This window comes from Cottoperca gobio, chromosome 24 (genome assembly GCF_900634415.1).
Source record: "Cottoperca gobio chromosome 24, fCotGob3.1, whole genome shotgun sequence".
NCBI lineage: Eukaryota > Metazoa > Chordata > Actinopteri > Perciformes > Bovichtidae > Cottoperca > Cottoperca gobio.
Genome location: NC_041378.1, coordinates 752,319 through 778,166, shown reverse-complemented (window position 1 = coordinate 778,166; position 25,848 = coordinate 752,319). Strand labels below are relative to the sequence as shown.

The 25,848-nt window shown below is 42.7% G+C and overlaps 2 protein-coding genes across 6 annotated transcripts in view; both read right to left on the bottom strand.

Annotated features, from left to right (window-relative positions):
- LOC115028850 (cell cycle control protein 50A-like) overlaps positions 1–1,866 on the bottom strand; it is a 7,663-nt gene extending 5,797 nt beyond the window's left edge. The window contains exons 1-3 of the mRNA XM_029462731.1: positions 1,391–1,866; positions 400–519; positions 202–309 (exon numbers count right to left, since the gene is read on the bottom strand). Coding sequence (XP_029318591.1) covers positions 202–309; positions 400–519; positions 1,391–1,627 — 465 coding nt within the window. The 5' untranslated portion in view covers positions 1,628–1,866. The remainder of the gene's footprint in view (positions 1–201; positions 310–399; positions 520–1,390) is intronic.
- Positions 1,867–2,393: 527 nt separating this feature from the next.
- The window catches only part of filip1b (filamin A interacting protein 1b), a 37,552-nt gene continuing 14,097 nt past the window's right edge, over positions 2,394–25,848 (bottom strand). For 3 of the 5 annotated variants that reach the window (XM_029462726.1, XM_029462728.1, XM_029462727.1), the window contains exons 2-6: positions 23,860–24,109; positions 19,351–19,524; positions 18,236–18,414; positions 7,656–10,425; positions 5,956–6,156 (exon numbers count right to left, since the gene is read on the bottom strand). In XM_029462726.1, the coding sequence (XP_029318586.1) occupies positions 5,956–6,156; positions 7,656–10,425; positions 18,236–18,414; positions 19,351–19,524; positions 23,860–24,102 (3,567 nt within the window). In that variant the 5' untranslated portion in view covers positions 24,103–24,109. Of the gene's footprint in view, positions 3,202–5,526; positions 6,157–7,655; positions 10,426–18,235; positions 18,415–19,350; positions 19,525–23,859; positions 24,110–25,848 lie in introns of those variants that run through there. The other 2 variants (XM_029462730.1, XM_029462729.1) reach the window with 2 other exon arrangements.

The window sequence follows — 25,848 nt, the reverse complement described above, 5'->3', positions numbered from 1 at the left end:
GTGATGTCTGTGACTGCATTTAGGGCGTGACCGACAGATGACAGACGGTCGGCAACAACGTTCTGTGTGCACTGAAGTTTGACTGATAAACGTCTCGGGATCTTGTGATGTTGAGGTCTCGTGCAGAGGGCCCGGTGCAGCTGTGACTGTGGGATAATGCATTTTGAACGGCTCTGTGACCGGCGCGTGCTCAAGTCTTACCACGAGGGAATCAGCGTCTCCGTTCAGCTGGCTGTCGTCTCTTGACTTGACGTAGCGACGGTGATTTTGGTAGAAGTTGGAGAGGCCGTAATACACGTAGACGTTGCTCTGTTGATTCAAATAAAAGTAGAAAAGACAACTTGTCCACTCAGGCGTATGAAAGTATTCTGAAGCTCCTAACAACGGTTGTTTTCTCACCTCATACGGCTGATCCAGGAAGAAAGGTATTGTGCAGGTACAAGGCCTTGTGCTGTTCCAGCTGAAGTTCTGGGAGCAGTTGAAGCAGGGACTGGACATGTCAACGCCCGTGTAATCAACCTGCCAACAAACAGGACATTTCATCTACAGTGTGCTTTCACTCGAGCGGAAAACCAGATGAAAGCCACGACACAAACCTTCAAATCTAGTTCGAAGAGCAATACAAAGCCGAAGTAAACATTACTTTATGTTTTTAATGTAATAGTCATTCTGTGACAAGCGTGACTAATATATTAGTAAATACAGTTCATATTTTTGAGTTGGAAACTTGGTCAAAAAATGTCTTAGTATCTTAAAATAATGTGTTATATCGTAACATAATGAGAAACTGCCTCGAAATAATGACTTAGTATCTCAAAATGACAAGAAACCTCAAAGTAGGCTAATGAGAAACTTTGACTTTAATTGTATTATTATCATTGCAATACTAAGTCATTATTATAGGATATTTAGTCATTACCGCAATACTATGTCATCATTTCTCTTCACACATGCAGGTATTGTGTGATGCTGCCAGCAACAAGTAATACCATGACCAACATATCTGATCTGTAAAACACCAAACTCCATTTAAAAATCACCTATTTTACTGATTCCTTTGACCAGCCGTGCACTATTGATGTAGACTACAACGTTTATTTAAAAGGTAAACATGCTTCACGAAGAAAGATTATGGGAAGCTGATTTTCAGTCACATATTTGCTGAATTTAACGGTGGAACATAACGTTTCAGAAAACGTTTAGGTTTCGTTACAGGAGACGTGGAAATGAGCCGATATGCAAAGTAAGGTTAAATTGCTACATTTTTGCATGAGATTTGGCGTGAGTCGTCGGGGTACGCAAGCCAGCTCCACGGAAAATATGAACATTTTATTGTGTCGCTGTGTCATTGTGTGAAATGGCGAGTGTCACATTAACGTTAACTTCTTACTTCAAACTCCTTGATGTTGTTGGACGTTACAAACAGGCCGATGCCGATGGGGATGAAGAGGAGTCCGATGATGAAGAAGGCGGGGAGCACGGTGCCCGCGGTGAGGATGGGCTGCCAAGCGGGCAGTCTCTGCTGTTTGAACGCAGTGTTTTCGGGCTTCTTGCTCCTCAGAGTCCCGCCGCCGGACACAGAGATATGTCCATCCTCGTCTTTGGCGTTGTAACTAGACGCCATCATGTTTTCAAGTTGTTTCTTAACGCCGTCCGCTCCTCGCTGTCGCTAACGTGTCAACACACCAGATTTAAAGCCCCGCTGTCACGCGGACATAAAACGACTACTAATTTAAATTACCAAATGATGTTGTCATCTAGTTTGTTTGTGGTTATTTGGTGATTGAATCCATCGCGTTTATCACCAACAGGCGAGCTGTTGCAACGGCTGCTCCTCCAGGAAGTACACAAACAACATTAGACGCAGCACGCGCTGACGTCACTAACTAGCGTGGTGGTTGATGCTGCCTTCAGGTGTTGTCGGGACTATCGGACATTGTACATACAACCAATGACCCAACATAAGTGACGTGATGTTTGGAGGACACGTTCACTGTACGATATTGCAACAGTACAGCACATGCTTAAATCTCCATGAACTGTTCTGTCATCACTAATTGTACTCATTTTTATGTTTTTGCTGTGAAGCACTTTGAGCTGCAATAAATATACAAATAAAGCTTATTATTATTATCACACCAAACTCCATTCAAAAAATGCCAATTTGTAGAGTTTCCTCTGGTATAAGACTCACTGTTGTGTGATCAGTGTTGTGCCACGTTCACATTAAATCAGGTTTCTTCCAGTGTAACTTTCATATAAATGCAGTTTTCAAGACATTACTATTATCTAGTCTAGTCAGCAGGAACAATGCATTCACAAAAACACCGCTAAAGTAGTCTTTAATGCTACAGTGTTTATTTTATTTTATATCAGACAAATCCTCTGTTGGACAGTTCAAAGTACAGATGGTGCATTATCATGTACGTCTGATTAAAGCATCACCAGAGTCATAAAATAATAATAATAATGGACTAAAACACAACGTGTAGCCTATCATGTGTATTTAAAAAACACATATGGAAAATTACCTTTTTGCAGTGGTGTTTTTTAAAGAAGAAAACAAAATGGTAAACTTCAAACACAAATAATGTATTCTTATGTTTATTATGCCGTCAAATATATTTTCAAACAACATGCCATTGCTTTCTATTAATTTAAGTAATCCAGTAACTTTCAAAAGCAGTTTAACTTTTACTTATTATTTATTCAATTGTAATACATATTGTAGCAATGCTGCCAGCCACACGTAGTGGGAAGTCTTCAGTGTTGTTGGCAACAGAACAGAATATTCTTAAATCTGCATGAACTGTTCTGACCTGTAAAAGAGCCTCACACCAAACTCCATTCAAAAATCGACCATTTTAGAGTTTCCACTGACATCAGACACTTTCATGGTAAAGTTGGTAAATGTCTAACCGATCATAAACTGTTCATGTTTTATTTAAAGCACATGGACATATTATTATTTTCAGGACAGTTCAGGACATTTCAGATGTGACTATTAAACTGCATAAAACTGACGTCATTCTGCTTGAACGCTGTGGATTCATTCATTTCAACCTGCAGCCTTGTTTGCATCGTGTCTCATCAACAAGAGGTGAGATGAACTGTCAGCCGCTTTGTTTGTCCTGGAGCTTCGACCATCACAGATCTCAGTTCAGCATCGACTGTTTGCAGAGGCGCCGTCCATCAGCGGACCTGAAAGTTACAACACATGTGTTTCCTTGAAGGCCTCATTATAGGCTCAACAGTCACAACCATTCTTCCTTTTTCTAACAACTCTGCAGCTCATTAAAGAAATGCTCTGTGGGTTGTGTCCCTGCCAGTGACCCTTTACATTCACACAGAGTCATTTTTAATATAAAGATATTGATTAGTGGAGCTTTGTCACCAATCTGCATCTTGCAGTACTAAAGCAAAGTAACACAAGCAACAGCCAAGAGGTTTTTAGTGGAGCTGCAAGAAAACAATGTTTTTCAATAATTCATTTAACGGTAGTTTTAACAGGTTTTAAAGGTTAAAGCTGGCTGATAAACATTTCTCAGATGTTACTAATACCTCTAATAACAGCTGCTGTCAGGCATGCCGGCTGTTATCAAAGAGTCATTTTATTTTCACAGATTGTTTCATTTAATTAAAGAAAATTCACAATAAAAGAAATGAAAATGTTTTGAAAACATTTTAAATGCCTGAAAGTCCAAAACTACAAGAGAGAAGCAAATGTTAGAGAAATGTCTCCTTATTTCTCACTTGAGAAATGTTCTCATGCAGAGGCCGCAGGTTCGGAACAACTGGTTTAATTTGTAAGAAAATCAAACAAATGAACATATTTGGTTTTGGACTGTTGGTCGGACATAAGAGGTGACTTGAAGACGTCCCCCCAGGCTGACTGAACACAGTTTTCTGAGCTTTTATAGACTAAATATTGCGTTTATCGCGCAGCACTGCTCACAGCTGAATCCCTGCACCTTGTTTCCACAGTTTTCCCAGAGGGAAGGAGCCACGGGCCTGACACGAGAAGATCCTGCTCAGCCTCTGATGTTGTTCCCAGAAGAGCATTTGATCCACCTCGGGGGGGCGCGGCCAACATGCTGCAGCTGAAGCAGAATCAGTGTTTCACCCTCCTCCTGTTTTCCAGATGCTTCTTACCATCTCATCCCCTCTGAGTAACATCTCCTCACATCAGCAGTGTTTCTCTCGTGTCCTCCTGTTTGCTTTTTAAGAAGCTAATTAATGTTCAGATGAAATAGTTTTCTCTTGGTCCCCGATCTCCTCTTAGAAAAACACGATACCCTGCAGATAAACGTGGTTTGTTGATTTGAAAAGCACGCTGCTGTGGCAGCAATTTGATCTGTACATTTAGAAATGTCAGATTTGTAAACGGTCATCATCATTTTGTGTTTCTGTCCTTCTCCATGAGAGGGCACTAGATGCTTTCTGAGTCTCCCGTGTCACGCTGAAAACATCCAACATGATAAATAGTCACATGTGTTGCAGCCACACGACGTTGGAAGCAATGAACAGAGAAATAACCTCAGAACTTTAACAAATGAGATCTTTATATACACCGGGAACAACATCCAGAGCTTACCGTTCTTCTGTCGAACCTTCTCTATCATCACAGTAGCACATGAGGGACGTTCTGGAGACAACAAAGTCCAGAAAGTCAAATGAGATCTTTGCATATTTCCTAAGATAATAATGCAGAACCAACGCTTCATGTTGTTACAATGACCCGGATTACAAACATGCATAGTTACTCACTTACATGTTTTACAGTAATAATTATGCCACGCTGATGATTTTGGTTTGATTTGTTTTGCTTGTTGTCTTTGTTGGACGGTGTACATGCAGAGTGTGTAGATACACACATCATGGACAGCGGGAGGATGCAACGCAGGTCCTCAGCTGGGTTTAGGAACACTGTGCAGGTGAATTGAATTTGTTTCCGGTGCTCACAGTTTAACAATGACATCGAGAGATCCGCTTGCTCTGGATCTGTTTCAGTCGGACACGGTGGCTCCATCAGAAGTATTCTGAGCTGTTAGCATCTACAGACAGCTCTCTCTGGAGGACTTTGATACTGAAGAAAACTTTCAAATGCAATTATTCTCTGCAAGTTCCGCAGATTTATGGACGTTTATTGGAGATGGACATCGGTGATAATAATCCTCTTGAAGCCGAAGTCTCAATGTATCTGAAAATATGCGCATCATGTATGTGTGTTGAGATTTTATTTACTTATGACTCCAAGAAGGAGTTAAAACTTTGACAAAAATGCAGCTTTTGTCTTTTATGATATGTTTAAAATCTAGTCGTGATGTATTTAGATTACACTGTAATGTTCTTCTCTTCACTTTCACACAGGATATGGAACAATCACATTAAACAGCAGCACGGGTTAATATTCTGGAGGTTTCCTGGTTGACTCTCAACACAAAGCTCACACACACACACACACACACACACACACACACACACACTAAAGACAAATGAATGCTACGCAGCAGGGCCATATTTGGTTCAGAGATAAATAGTTTTTATTTTGGTGCCTGTCACAAAAGTTGACAATTCTTACCGTCACAAACAATCCACAGCTTCAGTGACTGGAAACCTCCATAAGCGGTGGTGAAATAAACACATGCTATGAGAACAGTGTAAATGATGAGAACAAGCTTCGAGCTAATGCCAAAAGTATCACAAGATGAAGTTAATCAAAATGCAAAAGAGACATGCAAAGAGCTGCTTCACAATAACCTTTCAAACCTGCTCTCAAAATGACATTTAATCTTTCCTGAAAACATGAATAGTTGCAAAATGAACGTGTGAATGAAGTAAAATAGTGTTTGGAAAGCGAAGCTGTTGTGAGAGGCGACACCACACACTGAGTCCCATGTGTGCACCGACGTGGCCTGTAACTCAATGCGTTCACATTGAACAGCCGTTCAGCCCTCAGCTCTTGCCGCCTGCTGCAGAGGAAGAGCCGCACACCGTCGACTTCCTCAGCTCGATTTTCATCGACTGGCTCTCGGCCCGTGACTCTAACCTCGTTACCGTCGACACGGCCAGAACCGCCTTGCTGCTCGGTTTCATACCTTTTGACACCGGGATCCGTGTGGCCGCGCCGCGAGCTGCCTGCACGTCCACACTGGGCTGCAAAATAAACAATAGATCAACATAAGGAAAAGATTTGGATCGGAAACACACAACTGTTCTTATGTAACTGTGCTGTAGAAATATATAAGCAGGGATAAAGGAAAGATGAGCTGCCCCGTGAGCAGTTCTAGTTCTAGGGTCGCTCTACATCGTGCTACAATGTCCTGTAACTCAGACATGTTGGTCACTCAATGGCTAATACATTTAGTTATGGGAAGATTGTTGAACACACATGGAAGGTAATCTTCTTAGTGGCCTAGAAAGGTGCGAAAACGTGATGGCAGACGTGTGCAAAGTAAGAAAAAAGCATGACATACTCTGATTTAGAAATGTCTTGTTGGTTAATACAAACCATGTCAAATCAAAGAAGGATGTATTTCTTGCTCAAAGACGCCACCAGATAAATGAAGCAGACTGACTCTGTTCAGTTGTGTTGCTGTAAGATGGTCACTGTAGTCAGTGGCTTTAACTGAAGATGCCTTTCTTGGTTGGATTGATTCTTTAACTATACCCACTAATTCCTGCAGGGTTGACGGGGGCGGGAGCTTCTGTCTGGACTGTGGGATGACATTGAACAAACTCACGCTGGCATGAAGAGAAGATGCAAACTGCTGACCGGCTCGACCCCAGAACCTTCTGGCTGTGAGGGAGCAGTGCTAACCACGATCATGTGTCCTGTTCATTTGCATTGATATCATCTTTTGACCGGAAAAGCTGCTAAGAAGATTGCTAAGCACCCACTGGGTTCCTGTCTAATGCGACCACCGCATGGCACAGCTCTGCTCAACTAGCTTCCGGCAACAGATTTTCTTCGTACACACAACGTACACTCCAGACGTTCCTCTGTTTTCAGCGAGAGTCGTGTTGATCTCACACCCCACACTGAGGGGTTCTATCTGCAGACAAAAAGACCTGGTACCAAAACTGAGTCGACTCAAGTAGAGCCGACTCTGCCGCACCATGCAGCCTCACCACGCAGCCGCACCACGCAGCCTCATCACGCAGCCTCATCACGCAGCTGCACCACGCAGCCTCACCACGCAGCCTCATCACGCAGCTGCACCACGCAGCCGCACCACGCAGCCGTACCACGCAGCCTCACCTCACCACTGCAGCCTCACCACGCAGCCGCACCACGCAGCCTCACCACGCAGCGGAAACACGGCAAGTGACTGAATCAAAGCTTTCTGGGTCCTGATTTACAGTTTTACGAGCTATTCATTCACATCAGATCGGGTAATATTATGAGAGGTGGCATGTCAGATTATTCCATACCATTGAGATCAAATGTTTATGAATACACTTGTTTTATACCTGGAGACAGTGCTATCTGTGGAGCGCCCACCACCTGCTCTCATTTAGAAACATTTCAGACGCAACTGCAACGTAAAGGTTGGACATTATTCAGATACTTTTGTCTGCGGCAAAATGTCATCTATGCAATATATTCAGAAACAAAGAAAGATGGAGGACATAAAGATCTCCAAAGCTCTCACCAATGACTGTGTCGGCCTGGAGGATGCCGAGGCGATGGGTGTGATTGTTATGCTGCTCGTCATTTTGCTCTGAATCATCTTCCCCGTTGAGGATTGGCGTGGAGAGCGGAGCACCGTTCCCGTTGACATTTCCCTGCTGCTTTCTGAGCTTCTGAGCGTCAACACTGAACTACTGCAGCCCTCAGAAGGCCTCTTAAACTGTGGACCCAAGTGGATGTGGATCTTGTTGTCCTCTGTTGTGATGATGTTGCTGTTGCCGTTGTATTTCCTGAAAGGTGCCAGGCCAGGTTGCTTCTCAGGCGTCACTTTAATGACTGTTGTGCGGCCTGCGGTAATGTCGTGGGGCTCAGGTGAAGCACATGCTTCCACCACAGGGGTGGTGCTGACTGTGATGATGGACACCGGCGACTGGAGTCTGTCAGAGCCGCATCTGTTGGTCTCCCCGGGACTCTTGGCCCTGGAGATGGTGGTTATCGTGACCGGGGATTTGGCTCGATCGAGACCTCCCGCCAGCTCACAGGCTTTGCTCTTTGAGACCACCGTTGTGGGCTTGGGGACGATTGTAATGCGAGGTTTCTGGAGTCCGAGAGTCGGGATGATGGTGGTGCTGGAGAAGAAATCCTCAACTCGAGGGCTGGTGATCTCCAAGGTGGCAGTGCTGTTCTCGTGATCTGGGGTGACTCGGATGTGCAGTGGCTGGCCTTGCCTTGTCATCTCCGGTGGATGGATCAAGGAGGCGCTATTCATCTTGTCATGAAGGGTCTGAGTGAGCGTAATGGCCTCTTTCTTTTTCATCCAGGGTATCCAGGATTTCTTTGCCCCGAGGTCTGCCGAAGCTTGAGGGTATCGCTCAAGAACTGTTGGCTTTTTAAGACCCCGTTGTCTGAGGTTGCTCATTAAGTGGTTTTCCTCAAGGACTGATTTCCGGATAAAGCCTGCCGCCGTCTCGTCCTCAGCAGTCTCACTGATCATCTCGTCTGTCTGCACTGCCGTGGAGGTAACCGGGACATTTACCATCCTCTTACCGTTCATACTGGGCCTTAAGGCGTGACTGTAGCGCTTGGTGGCTTCCAGCTCCTTGGTAAGGTTGGCAAAGTCGTGGCTCATGCTCCTCTTCTTCTCTTCCTCCTCCATGAACCTCTGCTGGAGGACACAATAATCCACCTGCAGCTGGGAGAGCTGGTCCTCCTTGTTCATCAGCTCGTGGATTTTCTCCTTCAGAGCCTGGACGTCGGACTGCAGCTCTCTGGATTTAGCCTCCTCCATCTTGCAGCGACTTCTAAGCTCAGCCTCGGGACTCATGACCTCACCTTTCTCTATGGCTTTGTTTCTGGCAATCTGACTTTTCATTTCTTCCAGCAGCTTGGAAAGAGTATTTGCTTTGTCCTGCTCTCTTCTGAATTTCTTCTCTAGAAGATCATACTCATCCTCTGTTTTCATTAAATCTCCTTCTACCACCTCAAGCTGTTTGAGCCTGCTCTTAAGTCTTTCGATTTCTAGTGTGAGCTCTTTTACTTTATTGTCTTCATCTGGACTTCTGTTATAGTCCTTAATGGAAGATTTTCTCTGTATTTCTCTCTCCGTCTCCTCAAGTCCATCCAGTCTTATTTTCATACCACCAACCTTGTTATTCAGCTGCCTACACTTTTCCTCTTCACTTGCAAGTTTAGTTTTTACCTCATCTTTCTCTTTAATGAGAGTTGACACTTTGACCTCCATTTCTGATTTGAACTTGAGAAGTTTTTTGCTCTCCTCAATCAGCTTCTCTGTGACCTCTGTAACCTTGCCCTGCTCTGCTTTGAACATCTTGCTTAAATCGTCACTTTTCTGTTCTTCCTGTTTAAGTCTCTCCGCCATGTTTTTCCTTTCATCTACCAGAATAACTGTAAAGGACTTCAACTTCATAAGATCGTCTTTTAGGAACATTTCTGCCTTTTCGAACTTTGACTCTGAGCACTCCAGTTCTTTCAACCGAGTCTTCACCGTCTCCAGCTCACCGGCCAGATCCCTCACAATGCGTTTCTCTTTCTCCAGGTTTGAATGAAGCTGAGCGCACTCTGTTTTGCTCCGACTGAAAGCTCCCTCCAGCTTTTCCAGGTCAACCATTCTCTTCTGCAGCTTGTCCACCTCCAGCCTCAGCTCTTTGCTGTGGTTCTCCTCTCCCTGCAGCTTTTTCCTCAGCTCCCGGCACTGAGTCTCCATTTTGGTTATCTCCTCATCCTTGCCCTCCATCTCCAACACTCTCTTCCGCAGATTCTCCAGCTCGGTCATGAGAGACGAATCCCCGCTCTCCCCTTTGCTGATCTTCTCCCTCAGCTCCTGCAGGTCTTCCTCTGATTTTTGCAACACCTTGTTGCTCTCCTCCAGCTCTTCAATCTTGTGTGCCAATCCGGACATCTTCAGCCTAAGCTGGCGGCTTTGGGACTCTTCGTTGGCCAGTTTGGCCGCCATCTCCTCGTGTTCCTGTGCAAACTTAGCCGCTCTATGCTCCAGCTCCGCCTCCAGATTGAGGACCTTCTGGCTGTCCTCCTTGGCCGTGACGGTGACCGCCGCCAGACGCTGCTCTTTCTCCTGCAGCTTCTGACTGAGGTCCTGGATCTTCTGGCTCTGCTGGTCAATCTGCTCGATATGCAGCTGCCGCTCGTCTACCAACATCAGGGCGAAGGACTTGAGCTTCACCAGCTCGGCTCTCACCCTCTCCAACCTCCTGCTGTGGTCCTTGTCCTTACGAGCCTGGTAGGACTTCTCCTGCTCCAACAGCCTTTTGAGTCTAAGAAACAGACAGAGGAAAATAGGAGATGTGAGTGGATGTTAATATCAAATATTAGAAGAACGCTTACAAACATGAATGACTGGATGCAGATTTCCGTCATATTTAGCTAAATGGATACAATACAAAATAAGACTGAAAAAAACACTAAAAAATTTGATCCAGAAAATAAATTATTATCATGTATCAGATGTTGCACAGCTCTAAAGTAAGAAATAAAAAGAATCCGGACCAGACTGAATGAGAGCATTAAGCACCTGATCCTGGATGAGGAGGCAGCAGCAGGGAACAAGCGAGGCAACAAAGGAAATAAAAGAAGAGGCAGATAAAGGCCTGAACTCTTGTGAGTCCCTCCAACACAGCTGACCGTGTCTGCAGGGAAGAATCACAACTAATATGCAGGACTCTTGATTTGAAGGCTTCAGTGCGTTTTGCTGCACAGCTGATAATACTTGCTTCAAAGGTTCTCCAAGCTTGTCAAAAATGACAATATGGGACTAACACCGGTATATATTATATGAATCATGAAGTTAAGAGGTTTTGGTGCAACAACATCACTGATCACAAGAGATAAAACATCTTTGGAAGGTGCAGACGTGAACCAAACTGCAATATTGTTGATTTCTACATGTGGAAGTGCTGAGCCTTCAAACAAAAAGTGTCATAGGACCACGTAAAACCAGTTGCCTTGACATACAACGTCTAGATATCTTTCTACTGTACCCAGATTTATTTAATGTATATTTTGTTTAGGGACAAGTATATTATAAACCAACAGCGAACACAGAATTAGCAACATTTCCCAGCCAAGTGCTGGTAGAACATGCCAGTGACTGTTAGATGTGCATCACCCACCAAGAAAACAATAGTGATCTATTGAGTGGCTGGTAAAATGTGAACATTCAACAGACATTTCGTGGTTAATTCTTGCTTTACACACCACAGCTTTAAGTACATCAGTACATTAAAACACCACAATCACAACTCAATAAGAAAACGCAGATAAAACACCTTAAAAGAAAAGTATTTACGTCCTTAAAGGCACCTTACAACACGTTGGACGCTGCACGTGTTACTGAGTCTGAACCTGTTAGACGAGTTTAAGATGAACTAAAAGTTATTAAAAGTATTCAGATCAAACTGATACCAAACTATAGAAATACTCAAATACAGATAAAACCCCTGCAGTATTATCAACAAACTGTTCTCAAAGTATCACAAGTAAAAGTATTTGTATTATATAAGAGGATATAATTAGAGCTTTGTTGATTTTATAGAGTTACTGATCACATATTTAGTTTGTTAAATAATAATAAAGTAACTAAAGCTGTCAACAGTAAAGAGTAAACAGTGTGTGAGATGCAGTCAAGGAGAAGTATGAAGTAGCGTTGAATAGAAATACTCAAGTGAAGTACTTCAAAACTGCACTGAAGTGCAGCCGAGCAGCAACAAGTGAAGAAGGTTCAGCGTCGTGGTGGTCGATGTTCCACGAGGGTCTCATCAGGATCCAACACAACAAGCGTTCTCACAGAACAAACTTCTCTTCACCGACCAGCTGTGATGCAGAGCAGCTTTCATATCTGCTGTTCGAGCTGAGCAGGAGAAACTGAGTCTCTCACAGGCGAGGGGGGGGGGGGGGGGGGGGGGGGACGGACGGTGGGGGGGGGAGTAAAGCATCACATTCCTCACATGTCACCGGCGGACAATGAAAAAGGTGGATGTTGTGCTAAACATCAGCACTCCACTGGCTGGTGATGTAATCCAACACTCCATATATGGGCAAAGAGGCCCGCCCTGGTTTGGACACTGAAGAGGAGGAGGAAGAGGAGAGGGAGGGGGAGGAAGAGGAGGAGAGGGGGAGGAGGTGGAGGAGGAGAAAGAGGAGGCGGAGAAAGAGGAGGAGGAGAAAGAGGAGGAGGAGGAAGAGGAGAGGGAGGGGGAGGAAGAGGAGGAGAGGGAGGAAGGGGAGGAGGAGGAGGGAGGAGAAGAAGAGGTGAAGGAGGGGGGAGGAGGTGGAAGTGGGGAAGAGGAGGAGGTGGAGTAGGAGAGGGAGGAGGAGGAGGAGGAGAAAGTGGAGGAGGAGAAAGAAGAGGAGGAGAGGTGGGAGGAAGAGGAGGAGGAAGAGGAAGAGGAGGGTTCTTGCTGCTCTTTTCTCGTCATCGTGGATCTTCCTCGGTCCGGGCGCTGGTTTGCTTCTTCTTGCTTCTTCTTTTCTTTCTATCTTCTTTCTTTCTTCTTCATCTCTTCTCCTCCTCCGCTCCCTCGCCCTCTTCCTCCTCCTTCTTCCTCCTCCGTCTCCCTCCCCCTCCCTTCCTCCTCTTCCTCCTCCTTCTCCTCCTCTTCCCTCCCTCCTCACCCCTCCTCCCCCCCTCCCTCCCTCACCCCTCCTCTCCCCCTCTCCCTCCCTCTCCTCCTCTCCCTCCCTCCTCTCCTCCTCCTCTCCCTCCTCCCCCTCCTCTCCCTCCTCTTCTCTTCCTCCTCCTCTCCCCCTCTCCCTCCTCTCCCTCCTCTCCCCTCCCTCCTCCTCTCCCTCCTCTCCCTCCTCCTCTCCCTCCTCTCCCCCCCCTTCCCCCCTCCTCTCCCCCTCCCCTCCTCTCCCTCCTCTTCCTCCTTCCTCCTCTCCCTCCTCTCCCTCCTCCCCTCCTCTCCCTCCTCTTCCTCCTCCTCTCCCTCCTCACCCTCCTCTCCCTCCTCTTCCTCCTCCTCTCCCTCCTCACCCTCCTCTCCCTCCTCTCCCTCCTCACCCTCCTCTCCCTCCTCTTCCTCCTCCTCCTCCTCCTCCTCCTCTCCCTCCTCCTCCTCCCTCCTCACCCTCCTCTTCCTCGGGGTAGAGGGTCATTTGTTTTGCTCTTTTGCTTCAGTAACAGCGTTCCAGACTAGCGGGCAGAAAACACCCAAAGCACCAGCGATGGAAAGTAACTTCGTACATTTAGTCCAGTTGTGATTCTGACTCAGTAGAATATGTAAAGATGTAAATATGTAAATATGTAAATATGTAAATATGTAAAGATGTAAAATATGTAAAGATGTAAAGATGTAAATATGTAAATATGTAAATATGTAAATATGTAAATATGTAAAGATGTAAAATATGTAAAGATGTAAATATGTAAAGATGTAAAGATGTAAATATGTAAATATGTAAATATGTAAATATGTAAACATGTAAATATGTAAAATGTAAATATGTAAACATGTAAATATGTAAATATGTAATATGTAAAATGTACATATGTAAACATGTAAATATGTTAAACATGTAAACATATGTAAATATGTAAACATGTAAATATGTAAAATGTACATATGTAAACATGTAAATATGTAAACATGTAAACTATGTAAATATGTAAACATGTAACATGTAAATATGTAAACTATGTAAATATGTAAATATGTAAATATGTACATATGTAAACATGTAAATATTAAACATGTAAAATGTAAATATGTAAACATGTAAATATGTAAATATGTAAACATGTAAATATGTAAACATGTAAATATGTAAACATGTAATATGTAAATATGTAAATATGTAAATATGTAAACATGTACATATGTAAATAATATGTAAACATGTACATAGTAAACATGTACATATGTAAACATGTAAATATGTAAACATGTACTATGTAAATATGTAAATATGTAAATATGTAAAATATGTAACATGTACATATGTAAAATTGTTAAATATGTAAACATGTAAATATGTAAAATGTACATATGTAAACATGTAAATATGTAAACATGTAATATGTAATATGTAAACATGTAATATGTAAACATGTACATATGTAAACATGTAAATATGTAAACATGTAAATATGTAAACATGTAAATATGCAAATATGTAAACATGTAAATATGTAAACATGTAAATATGTAAATATGTAAATATGTAAACATGTAAATATGTAAACATGTAAATATGTAAATATGTAAACATGGAAATATGTAAATATGTAAACATGTACATATGTAAATATGTAAATATGTAAACATGTAAACATGTAAACATGTAAATATGTAAATATGTAAACATGTACATATGTAAATATGTAAACATGTAAATATGTAAATATGTAATATGTTGATGACAATCACGAATGCTGAACCTGCTTTATTAATCTTCAAGTTTCTCCTGGAAATGTATGAAAATGTGCACATATTTAATGAGATAAAACCTAATTTACATAAACATAACATAACATTTTAAAAAACTTACTTGTCTTAATGTAAGTTATGAACTGGGGAAGTTTCCTGCTGATATCTGTTAGTGAAACTTTTGACCCTATTCACCTGCAGGGTCCGTCTCGCAGCCAGTGTTTCCATAGAAACGAGGCAACAATGCAAGGCGAGACGTTGTGTTCTGGAGCAGACGATGCCAGACGTGCTCAGCCTCTCTCATTGTGAGCCTCTGTGTCGTGCAAAGGGAAACAGGACGAGGACATAACTTTCCATAATGGCTGAATTGTATGCGTGAGAGATTATGTGGTTTGCATTGCAGAGGCTCCTAAATGAGACGAATATGAGCGCCGCAAAGAGCTTACAGATGCAGCGATGTACATGTTCCACATCAGCTGCCTGCTGTTTTGTGGCTTAAATACTTGCACTTTTGGTGGCTGCCTGTAATTTGGGACAGAAATTCTTCTGCAGACATTTAAATTCTTAGATATCTTCACATTGAGTCACATTTTACAAACAAACCGTCACTTTGGTCAAAACTAAAACATCTCAACAACTATCAACTGCCATGAAGTGTTAAACACACATGAACGCTGCCCAGAGGAGGAAGACGACCTTTTAATCCAGCGACATCATCAGTTAACTTCCTCCAACACTTCTGATCATGCAGCCCAAAGATACGCTTCAGCCTCGTGTCACGAGGTTCACACTGTTGAAACAAAACTTTACAACCTAAATGATGTTAGAGTTGCAGCAAGTCTTCATTTAATGACACCATAGTGGTATATAGTGATCAAGATATTGCAAAGTGAAGCCTCAGCTTGTAAATGCCTGACAGTCGTCTGACGTGCAGCTCAGCCTGCTCCCTCCTCGCTCTCAGGACAGAGTCTGTCATCATAACCTCGTTGGCCGATGACGGCTCTGCAGAAAGCCTCTCTGTTCAAGTCTATTCATAGCACCGGAGCTGACAGCGGCCCGTCGCAGAGGGCGAGCACAGCCCCGAACACTCGTAAAGCTGAGCCGGAGATGCTGATTATAGTCGCAATAATTACCGTCCTTATTAACATCCAGAACACACGAGTCAACAAGAAATGCTTTGACAACGAGGAGGCACATTTGTTGTTGACCGTTTGAGGCATAAAAATGGCATTTTAACATAAATCTGAAATATCCACCGCTGTGAAATTACAGAGTCGAGCCGCGCTGCCAGACTGGGACCAGACTGGGACCAGACTGGGACCAGACTGGGACCACACTGGGACCACACTGGGATCACACTGGGATCACACTGGGATCACACTGGGACCAGACTGGGACCACACTGGGATCACACTGGGATCACACTGGGATCACACTGGGACCAGACTGGGACCACACTGGGACCACACTGGGACCACACTGGGATCACACTGGGACCACACTGGGATCACACTGGGATCACACTGGGATCACACTGGGATCACACTGGGACCACACTGGGATCACACTGGGATCACACTGGGATCACACTGGGATCACACTGGGACCACACTGGGATCACACTGGGACCACACTGGGACCAGGGGCCTCCGGGCGGCACATAGAAGTCACGTCACATCAGAAAATAGTCCACAAATGTCTTCTATATCTATATACTAATAATAATCATTTTCAGTTTAGAAAGAAACAGCTTTGATTCAGTTTATCAACACAATGAGGAAACATTTTGCATTTAACATATAAGCGAAGTTGCAAAATGTTTTGTACTGAACAGCAGATGTTAACAAAAGTATGATTTTAAAGCTTTAACTACTTACAGCAGTAAGAATCAGTGTTCTACATAATTATATGTAAAAGGTGTAACTTTTGCATTTTAGCGTCTTTCCGCTCATAGTTTTTGTTTCTGTTTTGGTTCAGTGTGGTTTTGGGCTGCAGGAGATGCTGAACACAGTTCTCTACCTGCTGAGAACAGCAGACAGACCCCGGCAGAGACTCGCTGGAGAACATCTAGCACATGAAGAGACGGATGTTTCCCAGAGCAGCTGGTGGAGACCAAAAACAGAACTAAAAGAGCCTAAAGAGCTTAAAAACAAGAAGTTTAGTTTTTAAAACTGTAAAATGTAAGTGTGGAATGTTAGAATAAAAACTAATTTAACTGAGAAACATCATTATTAGAAATGAAAATTGATTATTGGGTGCACACTTGGAAATTAAAAGCACGGACTCCAAATCAAAACATTAAAACCTTCATGACGTTTTCTTTGCAGGACAGTTTGAACTTGACAGACTTCTATGAATACAGACGAACACCGTGCACGCTCAACAGACCTTCAGAGAAGAAGAGCAGTTCATAGAGTGAGACAAGGTTTTAGCAGCACCGTATAAACTCCAAGGGCAACTCCCATCAATATTCATGAACATTCGGGTCATTTGTTTTTTCTGTAATCCTGCTGACAAACAAACAAACCGAACTTCTGTTCGTCTTTCCCCCCATATGTTATTCCTTATTTTGTATTAAATTGTTGTTCATCTCGTGTTATTTGTGTTTCTTGCATTTTTTATGTTTTTAATGAACTGCAAAACAAATGAAATAAGACCGACTGACGTTATAATCACATAAAAGTGAAATAAAAACATTAGGACTTTTTAAACTGCTGTAACTCAGACGCTAAGTCGTGCAGTGAGCCGCGTGTATTGGATGTCTCGATAACGCACGATTCACTCTTCTTATCACAACTACGATCCTAAACCTGGACGCTCTGGGTCTTATCTGATGCCTTCTCCCAGTCAGACAAATACACATGCTTCTGCAGGATGAAGTTTTCTTAGCCAACAACAACATATTCCAAGAGTCTGAGGCTCCTTCTCGCCACACACAGTAAAGGATCATGCATCATGCATCATGCATCATGGCGCTACAAGTACAAGGTTTTACTATCTGTTTGGCTCTTCCTGTGCTGCGGTCAGAAAATTAAACAACCAAACTACATATCACGTACTTAAACCTGCACGTATATAAACCTGAAGTATCTTCTCCCTCTGAGCCGAAGCGCTCCTTTGTTGTCCAGAAACTATTAAAAACTCATCAGTGATCCTCACTGCTGCACCGACATGTTCCTTCATTAATGAACACACCCTGTTTATTATGTCTCAACCCCACACACACACATACACACACGCACAAACACACACACACACACACACACACACACACACACACACACACACACACACACACACACACACACACACACACACACACACACACACACACACACTCACTACAGCACCAAATGTGGATTCATCCGCCGCTGAAAATAGTCCCCAACTAATGCACTAGTTCCTCTAGGGCTAGAGGACGAGACTAATTTCCTCCCTTTGGTTTGAGAACAGTGACAGTCACCAGCTGTTTTAAAAGATTACTGAGACTTTTTATTTATTTAAAGAAGCTATATACTTAATTAGTTCAGCAGGAACCAATGGGCTTTGAGATGAGAGCCACAGACAGGAAGTCAGAAAGATTCCATGATATCCAGTCTTAATCTGAACCAAACCCAGAAAAAGACTCATAACTGAGTTCCCAGTGTGCATGTAAAACACACACACACACACACACACACACACACACACACGGCCTCACCTCTCCCTCTCCTGCTCCAGCAGGTTGGTGAAGTCGTCGCTCTTGCTCATGAAGTCTCCGTGTTTGTGTTTCTCGTTGTCCAGCTCCATGACGGTGCGGCGGTGACATTTCTCCGCCATCAGCAGCTGCTCCAACATCCGTCTGTACGTCTCCCTCTGTTTGTCCTCCAGACGGTCCAACTGACGGGGGACACGTCAACGCTCATTATCACCAACATCTCACACACCCTGACGCCACATCTGCCTGCACAATATCCCCAAAACCCCATTAGCTGCAGTGATGGCGATGTGTGGGACAACAATGAGCTTTATTCACACTTTAGTTCTGCCTTTTTACGACACCCTGCAGACTTCGCTCAGCATGGGAAATTACATTTCCAAGTGGAAACCGCTGCTATTCAACACACAAAGGAGCATCGTTTCACCAAAATATAAGTTTAAACTCTTTAAAAGCAATATAAACTAGTCCTAGGAGTTCACAATGGTTTGTATTCTTCTCTTGTGGGAGTTTACAATCTACCAGTAAAAACATTAAACTGATTTTGGTATACTTACACTGCACTGTTACTTTCATACCTGTCTTATTCGCTGTTAGCTTGTTTTCATTTTTAAATGCTTTTCTTTTGCACTTCTTTTAGTGTAAAGCTCTTTGAATTGAATTGTTTCTGAACTGTTTATAAATAAACTGGAAGTTCATTGCTGGTCTGGTTGGGAGAACTTTGAAAGAGCATTTAGAACGTCATGCTGGTAAATATAATGTTGAAAGGTTGTAATTTCCTCAAAAGTATGTAATGTGGCATCAATTATAGCAGTGATGGAAGAAGTATTCAAACCTTACTTTAAGTAAAAGTATGCATCAGGTGCAGAACATAGAAATACTCAAGTAAAGTACCTCAAACCTACTTAACTGGATGTACTTAGTTACCTTCCACCACTGTACCGTTGGGGAAGTAGACACACTTTTGAATCAGTTTAATTCTCAATGTAAATGCAGAAGTAGAAGAAGACACAGGCTGCTGTCAGTCTGAAGAGTCCTCACAAAGGAAGAGTGCTTCTTGACTCCCCACTGAATCTTTCACTCAGTTTAATCCCAGCTGAGCTCCAGTGTCCTCTCACCTCGGCCATCGGTTTCTCGTACACGTCGTCGGTGCAGTTGTTGCTGAGGGTGAGCAGTCCGTCCCTCTGCAGCGCCTGCAGGGGTTTGGTGGGGACGGCCGAGGCGTAGTGAGCCTCCAGCGCCTCGGGCCTGGTTCTGTCCGACTTCAGCAGGCCGATGATGTCCTCTCTGGCCTGGGGAGACACAACTGAGTCTTTTAAGTTCCCTCCACTGAGGCGGTAATGTTGGTCTGTCAGCAGATTTCTGCGGCCGCCGAGTGCCCGTCTAGATTTCTGTGGCTGGTACTTAGTATTATTGATATTGTAGTACATTATAAATCCTTATTTTTACTTATTATTATTATTATTATTTATTTATTATCAGTTTTGAGGTTTTTTCCCTTAAGAACCAAAACAAAACATATTTTTGATTATATTTATGGTCGTTTTCCCGTTGATGAGGTTGAACACTTAAAAACTGATCACCAGGCTGTCGAATAATAATAATAATAATAATAATAATAATAATAATAATAATAATAATAATAATAATAATTATAATAATAATAATAATAATATAATAATAATAATAATAATAATAATAATTATAATAATAATAATAATATTAAATAAAGTTTCAACTTTATTTGTTAAGCGCTTTTGCATACTACACAAACTAAGACATTTAAAAACAACAATAATAGGAACAAATGGTAAAACATAATAAATAAATAAACATTTCTAAAACATGAAGGGAAGGAAAAACAAAACCCAGTAAAATAAAATAAGAAATAAATAAGACGACAACAAAAAACAGTAAAAGATACGAATAATCCAGATCGGCTTCTCACTTAAAGCACCTTTAAAAACGATTTTAAGTATTTTAAAATTCAATGCAAAGTTTACAGGAAGCTTTTTGATGTCGGTGTTTAACTTGTTGAATATTTGCACGGTGATGCTCGGACGTCAGCTGATTACTCAGTCATTGCTCAGAGGATCTGAATGTGATGCTGCACCAGAGGATCCAACACATTACCTCATCAACTCTTCCCCCTGCTCACACACACACACACACACACACACACACACACACACACACACACACACACACACACACACACACACACACACACACACACACACACACACACACACACACACAGAGAAAAGCAGGTTTCACCAGCAGAGGGAGCTTCACTCCTCTGCACAGTCTCCTTCAACTCATCTGTAAACACATCAGATCAATAACTGTGTGCAAACAGTTTGGATGATCTGCTTTAACGTCCCAGGCTCATTATGTCATCATAAAGATGCATTTAGGTAAGAACCTGCACAAAGACTCGCCCCACTAATCCTCAATATCTCCTCTGTATCTGGATGCATCTGCAAAAAGACTTTCAAATGCACGTAGCTTTGATTTCTTTAAGAGAGTACAAATCATTGCAGCAGGTTGCTGGTGTTACACTATGTGGCAGGACGTGCGTGTGAAGCCTTTATCAGGTGATCTGATGTGTAAAATGTGATTATCGCTGTCTGTCTTGAGTAAATGTTTTAAAAGAAGCCAAAGCTCTGAAATCTCTGTTGTTATTCTGTATTCTTCTTTCTGTCAAATCCTCTCGACTGTCTCTTAATGTTCTGTAAAAACTAAAAAGGTCACGTGACTTAAAGTCAGTAAATAAACAAATCTTTTGGTCCTGAACCGGATTCATCCTTTAAATTCTGTCTTTTCCTGAAACTCACGTTTCCACCATTTTGACATGATGACGATGAAAGTGACCTTATTCTTCGCCAAACAGTCTGTTGTTAACATTTTGATTATCATCATGTGACACAAAGCAGAACCACAGCAGCTCTCCGTCCCATCACTAATGTAACATATTCAACACACCCGAGCAGCTGATGACGGAAACAGAGGGTGAGGCAGCAGCATCCTGCCTCTCTGGAGACGAGTTTATAGATGTGCCTCCATTAGAAAATCGTTATCAGACTGGAGCCCAGCCGCCGCCCGGTCGGCTGTTTCCTCACCGGCAAAGGTTTTTTTTAAAAATCTAAACGCCACCGCACACTGAAACACGTCGATATGTCTCAACACTCGAGACGAACTCCTGCTGTATTTATGGTTTTATAAGCTGCAGGTGCCGGATGTTTGTGGGAAAAGATAACTGACTTCACTAAATCCATTACTTTCGACCTTCCCTTCATCTTCAGTTGGCATGGTAACCAAACAGTCGAATTAGCACTCGTTAATCCTTTCAATTAACAACAAAACTCCCAGACTCCCCAGCTCTCACTGCGGTGAAACTGTAAACGAGCAAAGAGCTAATTTAAGCAGCGAGGAGGGGTTTTTAATGTGACGCCTCTACATGACCGACATACGCAAACAAGACCATCAGCGAGAAGGTTTTTATAAAGTTATACTTAAATCCAGTGCTGGCCTAAACATCATCAGAATATAAATGTAATCTTGATATATTTTTTCACAAATATGTATTAAATTATTCCCCATAGTCTATTCTCTTCATTTCATAGCTTTCCTCTGTGGTTGCGCTGCTTCCAGCCTCAGATGGAGATTTGGAGGGCTGGCCTTTATGTTAGAGCTTTTATCCAATCATATTCCAGCCATGATGTGTTGCCAGGGTCCAAGAGATCTGCCCTGAGGCCTTCAGAATCAACAGTGCGGGGCGCCTGTAGCTTAAAGTGAACGGAGACAAAACTGTGGCGTTAACCAATCAGATTTCGAGTTGGCGACATCGGGGCCAGCTAGCAGGCGTACGATAACGTTAGACGTCCACGTCTTTCGATTGGATACGCACTATTGAGAGGCAGAGCTATGACAAATATATAAAATGTTTGATGCTTCTACAAGAGATGTAGAGATGTGTGTGGTGCACTGGCTCAGCTGTGCAGTAACAGTACTCAAGGAGACTTGTTGAATTGTTTTGGTTTAACCTTTATCAAAGTGGACATTCAAGGCTAGGAATACACTTTCACCACCTGTCGCAAAGATATCCTCATGAACAAATGCACATTATTTGTTTGTTTTCTTTCATTTCCAGTGAATAGTTTTTGTGTCTTTATTCTTTATCGTCACGTTTCTTAAATGAAACTGCTTTAGGTGCGACAATGCGCTGTTTAGTGAACACACTTGTTAAAGCTCAGATACTTTTAGTGGACTTAATAAAACTTTGTAGACTAATCCCTTAAAAGCGCCTTTTATTTTTAAGTGTTGACAGCTGGTAGTTTAACACTCTTAATTGTAAATGCGGATTTATTGATTATAAATGCTTCGGAAATATTAATATAACTCTGTTGTACTTGACTATGTTAAGGTGATGCAACGCCCGGTTATACTGCGTTTCTGTCTAAATGTATAGTTTCTAGAGCCATGGCGTCATAATGATGGTATTAAGAGGTGGAATAACTCAGGTAGGACTGTGTAGGACATCACTGAAGGCCGAGGTGTGAAATGCACGGCCCGCCACTGTGTAAATCTTAGACGAATTGATTCACGATGACCAGAAGAGTCTTTGTTTACATCTTCACAGGGAACGTTTTGCAGTAAGTAGGACATGGATTTTATTTTCTGATGTTATAATTGGTCTCTTTGCTGATACTGAGGGAGCAAAGAGACAAAGAAAAGAATTGACTGAAGAACCAAAACAAGCTAAAAGGGACCGTGATGGAGAACAGCTGCTCAGTCAACAGACGGAGAGAAATGTTGTCTTCCTCCAACACTGGTGTGTAAAACGTGAAGTGTAGTACCACCATCGTCATATTAGTTATTAATCTCACACAACCACAAATAGATTTCTTACCTACAAAACAGCTGATTAAAAAGAAAAATAGGTTGCGTCAAATGCACGCGTTAGCCAGAAGATCCTTAAGACACACTACCGCTGTTGTCCACAGGGGGCGCCAGAATCAACACAAAATTAAAGTTCCTCAAACCAACGCAAGACTTTCACTCAGGAGCACTCGTGTCCGTATGAAACCAAAAGCGGAGTTTTTTTCACTGATGTTATGACACTGAGTCACATGACGTCACGTCCGAAGCTTCTTTTAACCCAATCATGACCTTTTTTCTAACACTAACCAAGTAGTTTCGTTGGTTAGTGTTCACCAACAAGTCTCTAACTGTGTGCAGCTGCTGAGCAGGTAGTGCACTGTGGGTCTGTGGGAGGCTGAACCAGTAAATGTGCCATAAAACCAAAACCAGGAGCTAAAAGCGGCTTAAATAAATAACCGTAGAGCTGCAGAGTTGGAGATCATTGGAGTCTCCATGGTTAATATAAACATTATTGATAACTGCAGCTTTTATTGACCTCAGTATGTTGAGACTATACAAATACTAACTTAAGAAGGGGAAACAATTATTCCAGAACCAGCAGTTCCTCCCATTTCGCAGCTCTAGTATTTACATTTAGATAAGGGTTCGGCGTGGTTAAAGACAGATGATGATTTGACAGGGGGCTTATGAAAGTAATCAGAGGTTGAGTACTGAATATCTTCCTGTAAAGATCTGGTTCGTACCTGAACTTCTCCTTCCATGATTCCCAGCAGATGCAGCAAATCTGTCTTCGACAGATCCCGCGCTGCCTTCCTGCTCTCTGCAGGTTTCTGAGGTTTCGCCGTCCTCCCGTCGTTCTCGTCCCGCTGGACCTTCATCTTTCTCTTTGTGAGCTCTGGTGTGTTCTCCTCCTGCTTGATGAAGCCTTTAGTGGGCTGGATGTGTCCGTCATCTGGACCCTCCATGGTGCAGTTCCTGGATCGCATTTTCTACCTGTAAGCAGAAAAAGAATGCCAATGAATAAAACAGTGATCCTAGAAAAGCAGATGTTTGAAATGGCAGAGGTAATCCTTATCATACTGTATCCGTAACATATTGTTTTGATTATATTCCCGCACCAGACACTGGTTTTAGTACATTTCAAGAAACTCGCTTGATTAATTTCCCGTCATCGTTTCTCTTCTTCGCTTGATTTTTCAGCAACATACTGTAGCCCAGAAATGCAAATGCTTTTAGGCAGCTTCAGTCTCAAAGAGTTTGACTGTTCTTGAACGCACCACAAAAGCACATTAGCAAATGATGATAGCAGCAGAAGAAACCATGATGGATCAGCTTGACTATCTATAAAGTTCCAACTTCTGCAAGATGGTTTTCATTGCATGGAAGTTGTAGCCAAACTAATTATGATAAAATTATGAAATATTGTGTGGTGGGATTTGAGGAACAAGTTATTGGGTTTGAACCAAAGTTCCCCGAAGCAGGCCGTGACTCAACCAGAGAGAATCCTGGCACTGGAGTGGTAGCAACCACGTTACCTCGGCCTGTTATTAATAGTTGTTTCGGGGGAGATGCCAAGATCTCCCACGCGTCAAAACCACAGGGCTGTATTTATTCTGACGGTGAACTGGAAGAGCCAAGACAACCATGCAGCAGGTGGAGGTCTTCAGGGGAAGAATAATATGAGTACATTGAGTCAATCACAAGCTCTTTAATGTGCAGTGGACTGAGCCTTTAACTATCTGATTTACTGTACATGTGCTCAGATACACGGCGCACGTTTCTGGTGGTAAAGACAAATTAAGGAAGTCCACAGGATGTTCTTCTTTACACCAAAGATCGTATCAGAAGACAGTTAATCAGAATGTTTGAATGAGAAGCTTTTTATTTATATCCATTGTTGAAAACGTTCACAAACATTTTTCTAAAGAAGCTGTTACAACCATCCGATACAACATCAGGTACCATCCCAATAGAAATACAAAGGGGAGATAAATATCTTAAACCCTTCATCCTGCAACTGAAAGAGATAAACAGTGAGTCTCAGGTCTGTAAACAGAGACGCTTTGTTTACAGGTTTCAGTCTCCACATGCCAGCACGGCGTCGCACCGAGTCCCAGATAATCAAACAGTTTATCTCCACTAGAGGGGAACTCTGATTCATGAGTCGTTTCACAGAGTGACCTTATCAGTGTAACACCAGGATGATACAAACAGTCGAGCACTGATGATAGATTCCACTTTGAAGGTTTGACCGTCATACCACAAGTTCCTTCATTTGTTTGTTATTTCAAACATCTGCCTTCTTGTATTCTACGGCCAAAAGTATGTGGACATCTTGTGCCACCAACTTGGACTGTTATCAGAGACGGCTGTTCGTGTCCCGTATTTTAACTTACGTAACATTAACTTACGCCTCCAAAGTCTCAAAAGTAAACTTGAGGGACGTGCTTGCGATTGAAGGACTTGATCTGATCACCTGATGCTCTCGTGTCTGAGTGGGAGAAAATCCCTGCAGCCAGGTTTTTGAATAAGATGTGTCCACATACTGTACTTTTGGAGAATCTCAGGTGAGGGGAGTGAAGCAATTAGCAGGGGGGGAACACTAGGAACAGGGAAGAGGATCCGATTGGCTGGGAAGACCACCGAGGCTGATGCAGAGAAGGTGCGTAGATGGGAAAAATGCAGCACAGGAACACAAACGGGGAAAAAACCCTCAAAGAAAGGAAGTAAAA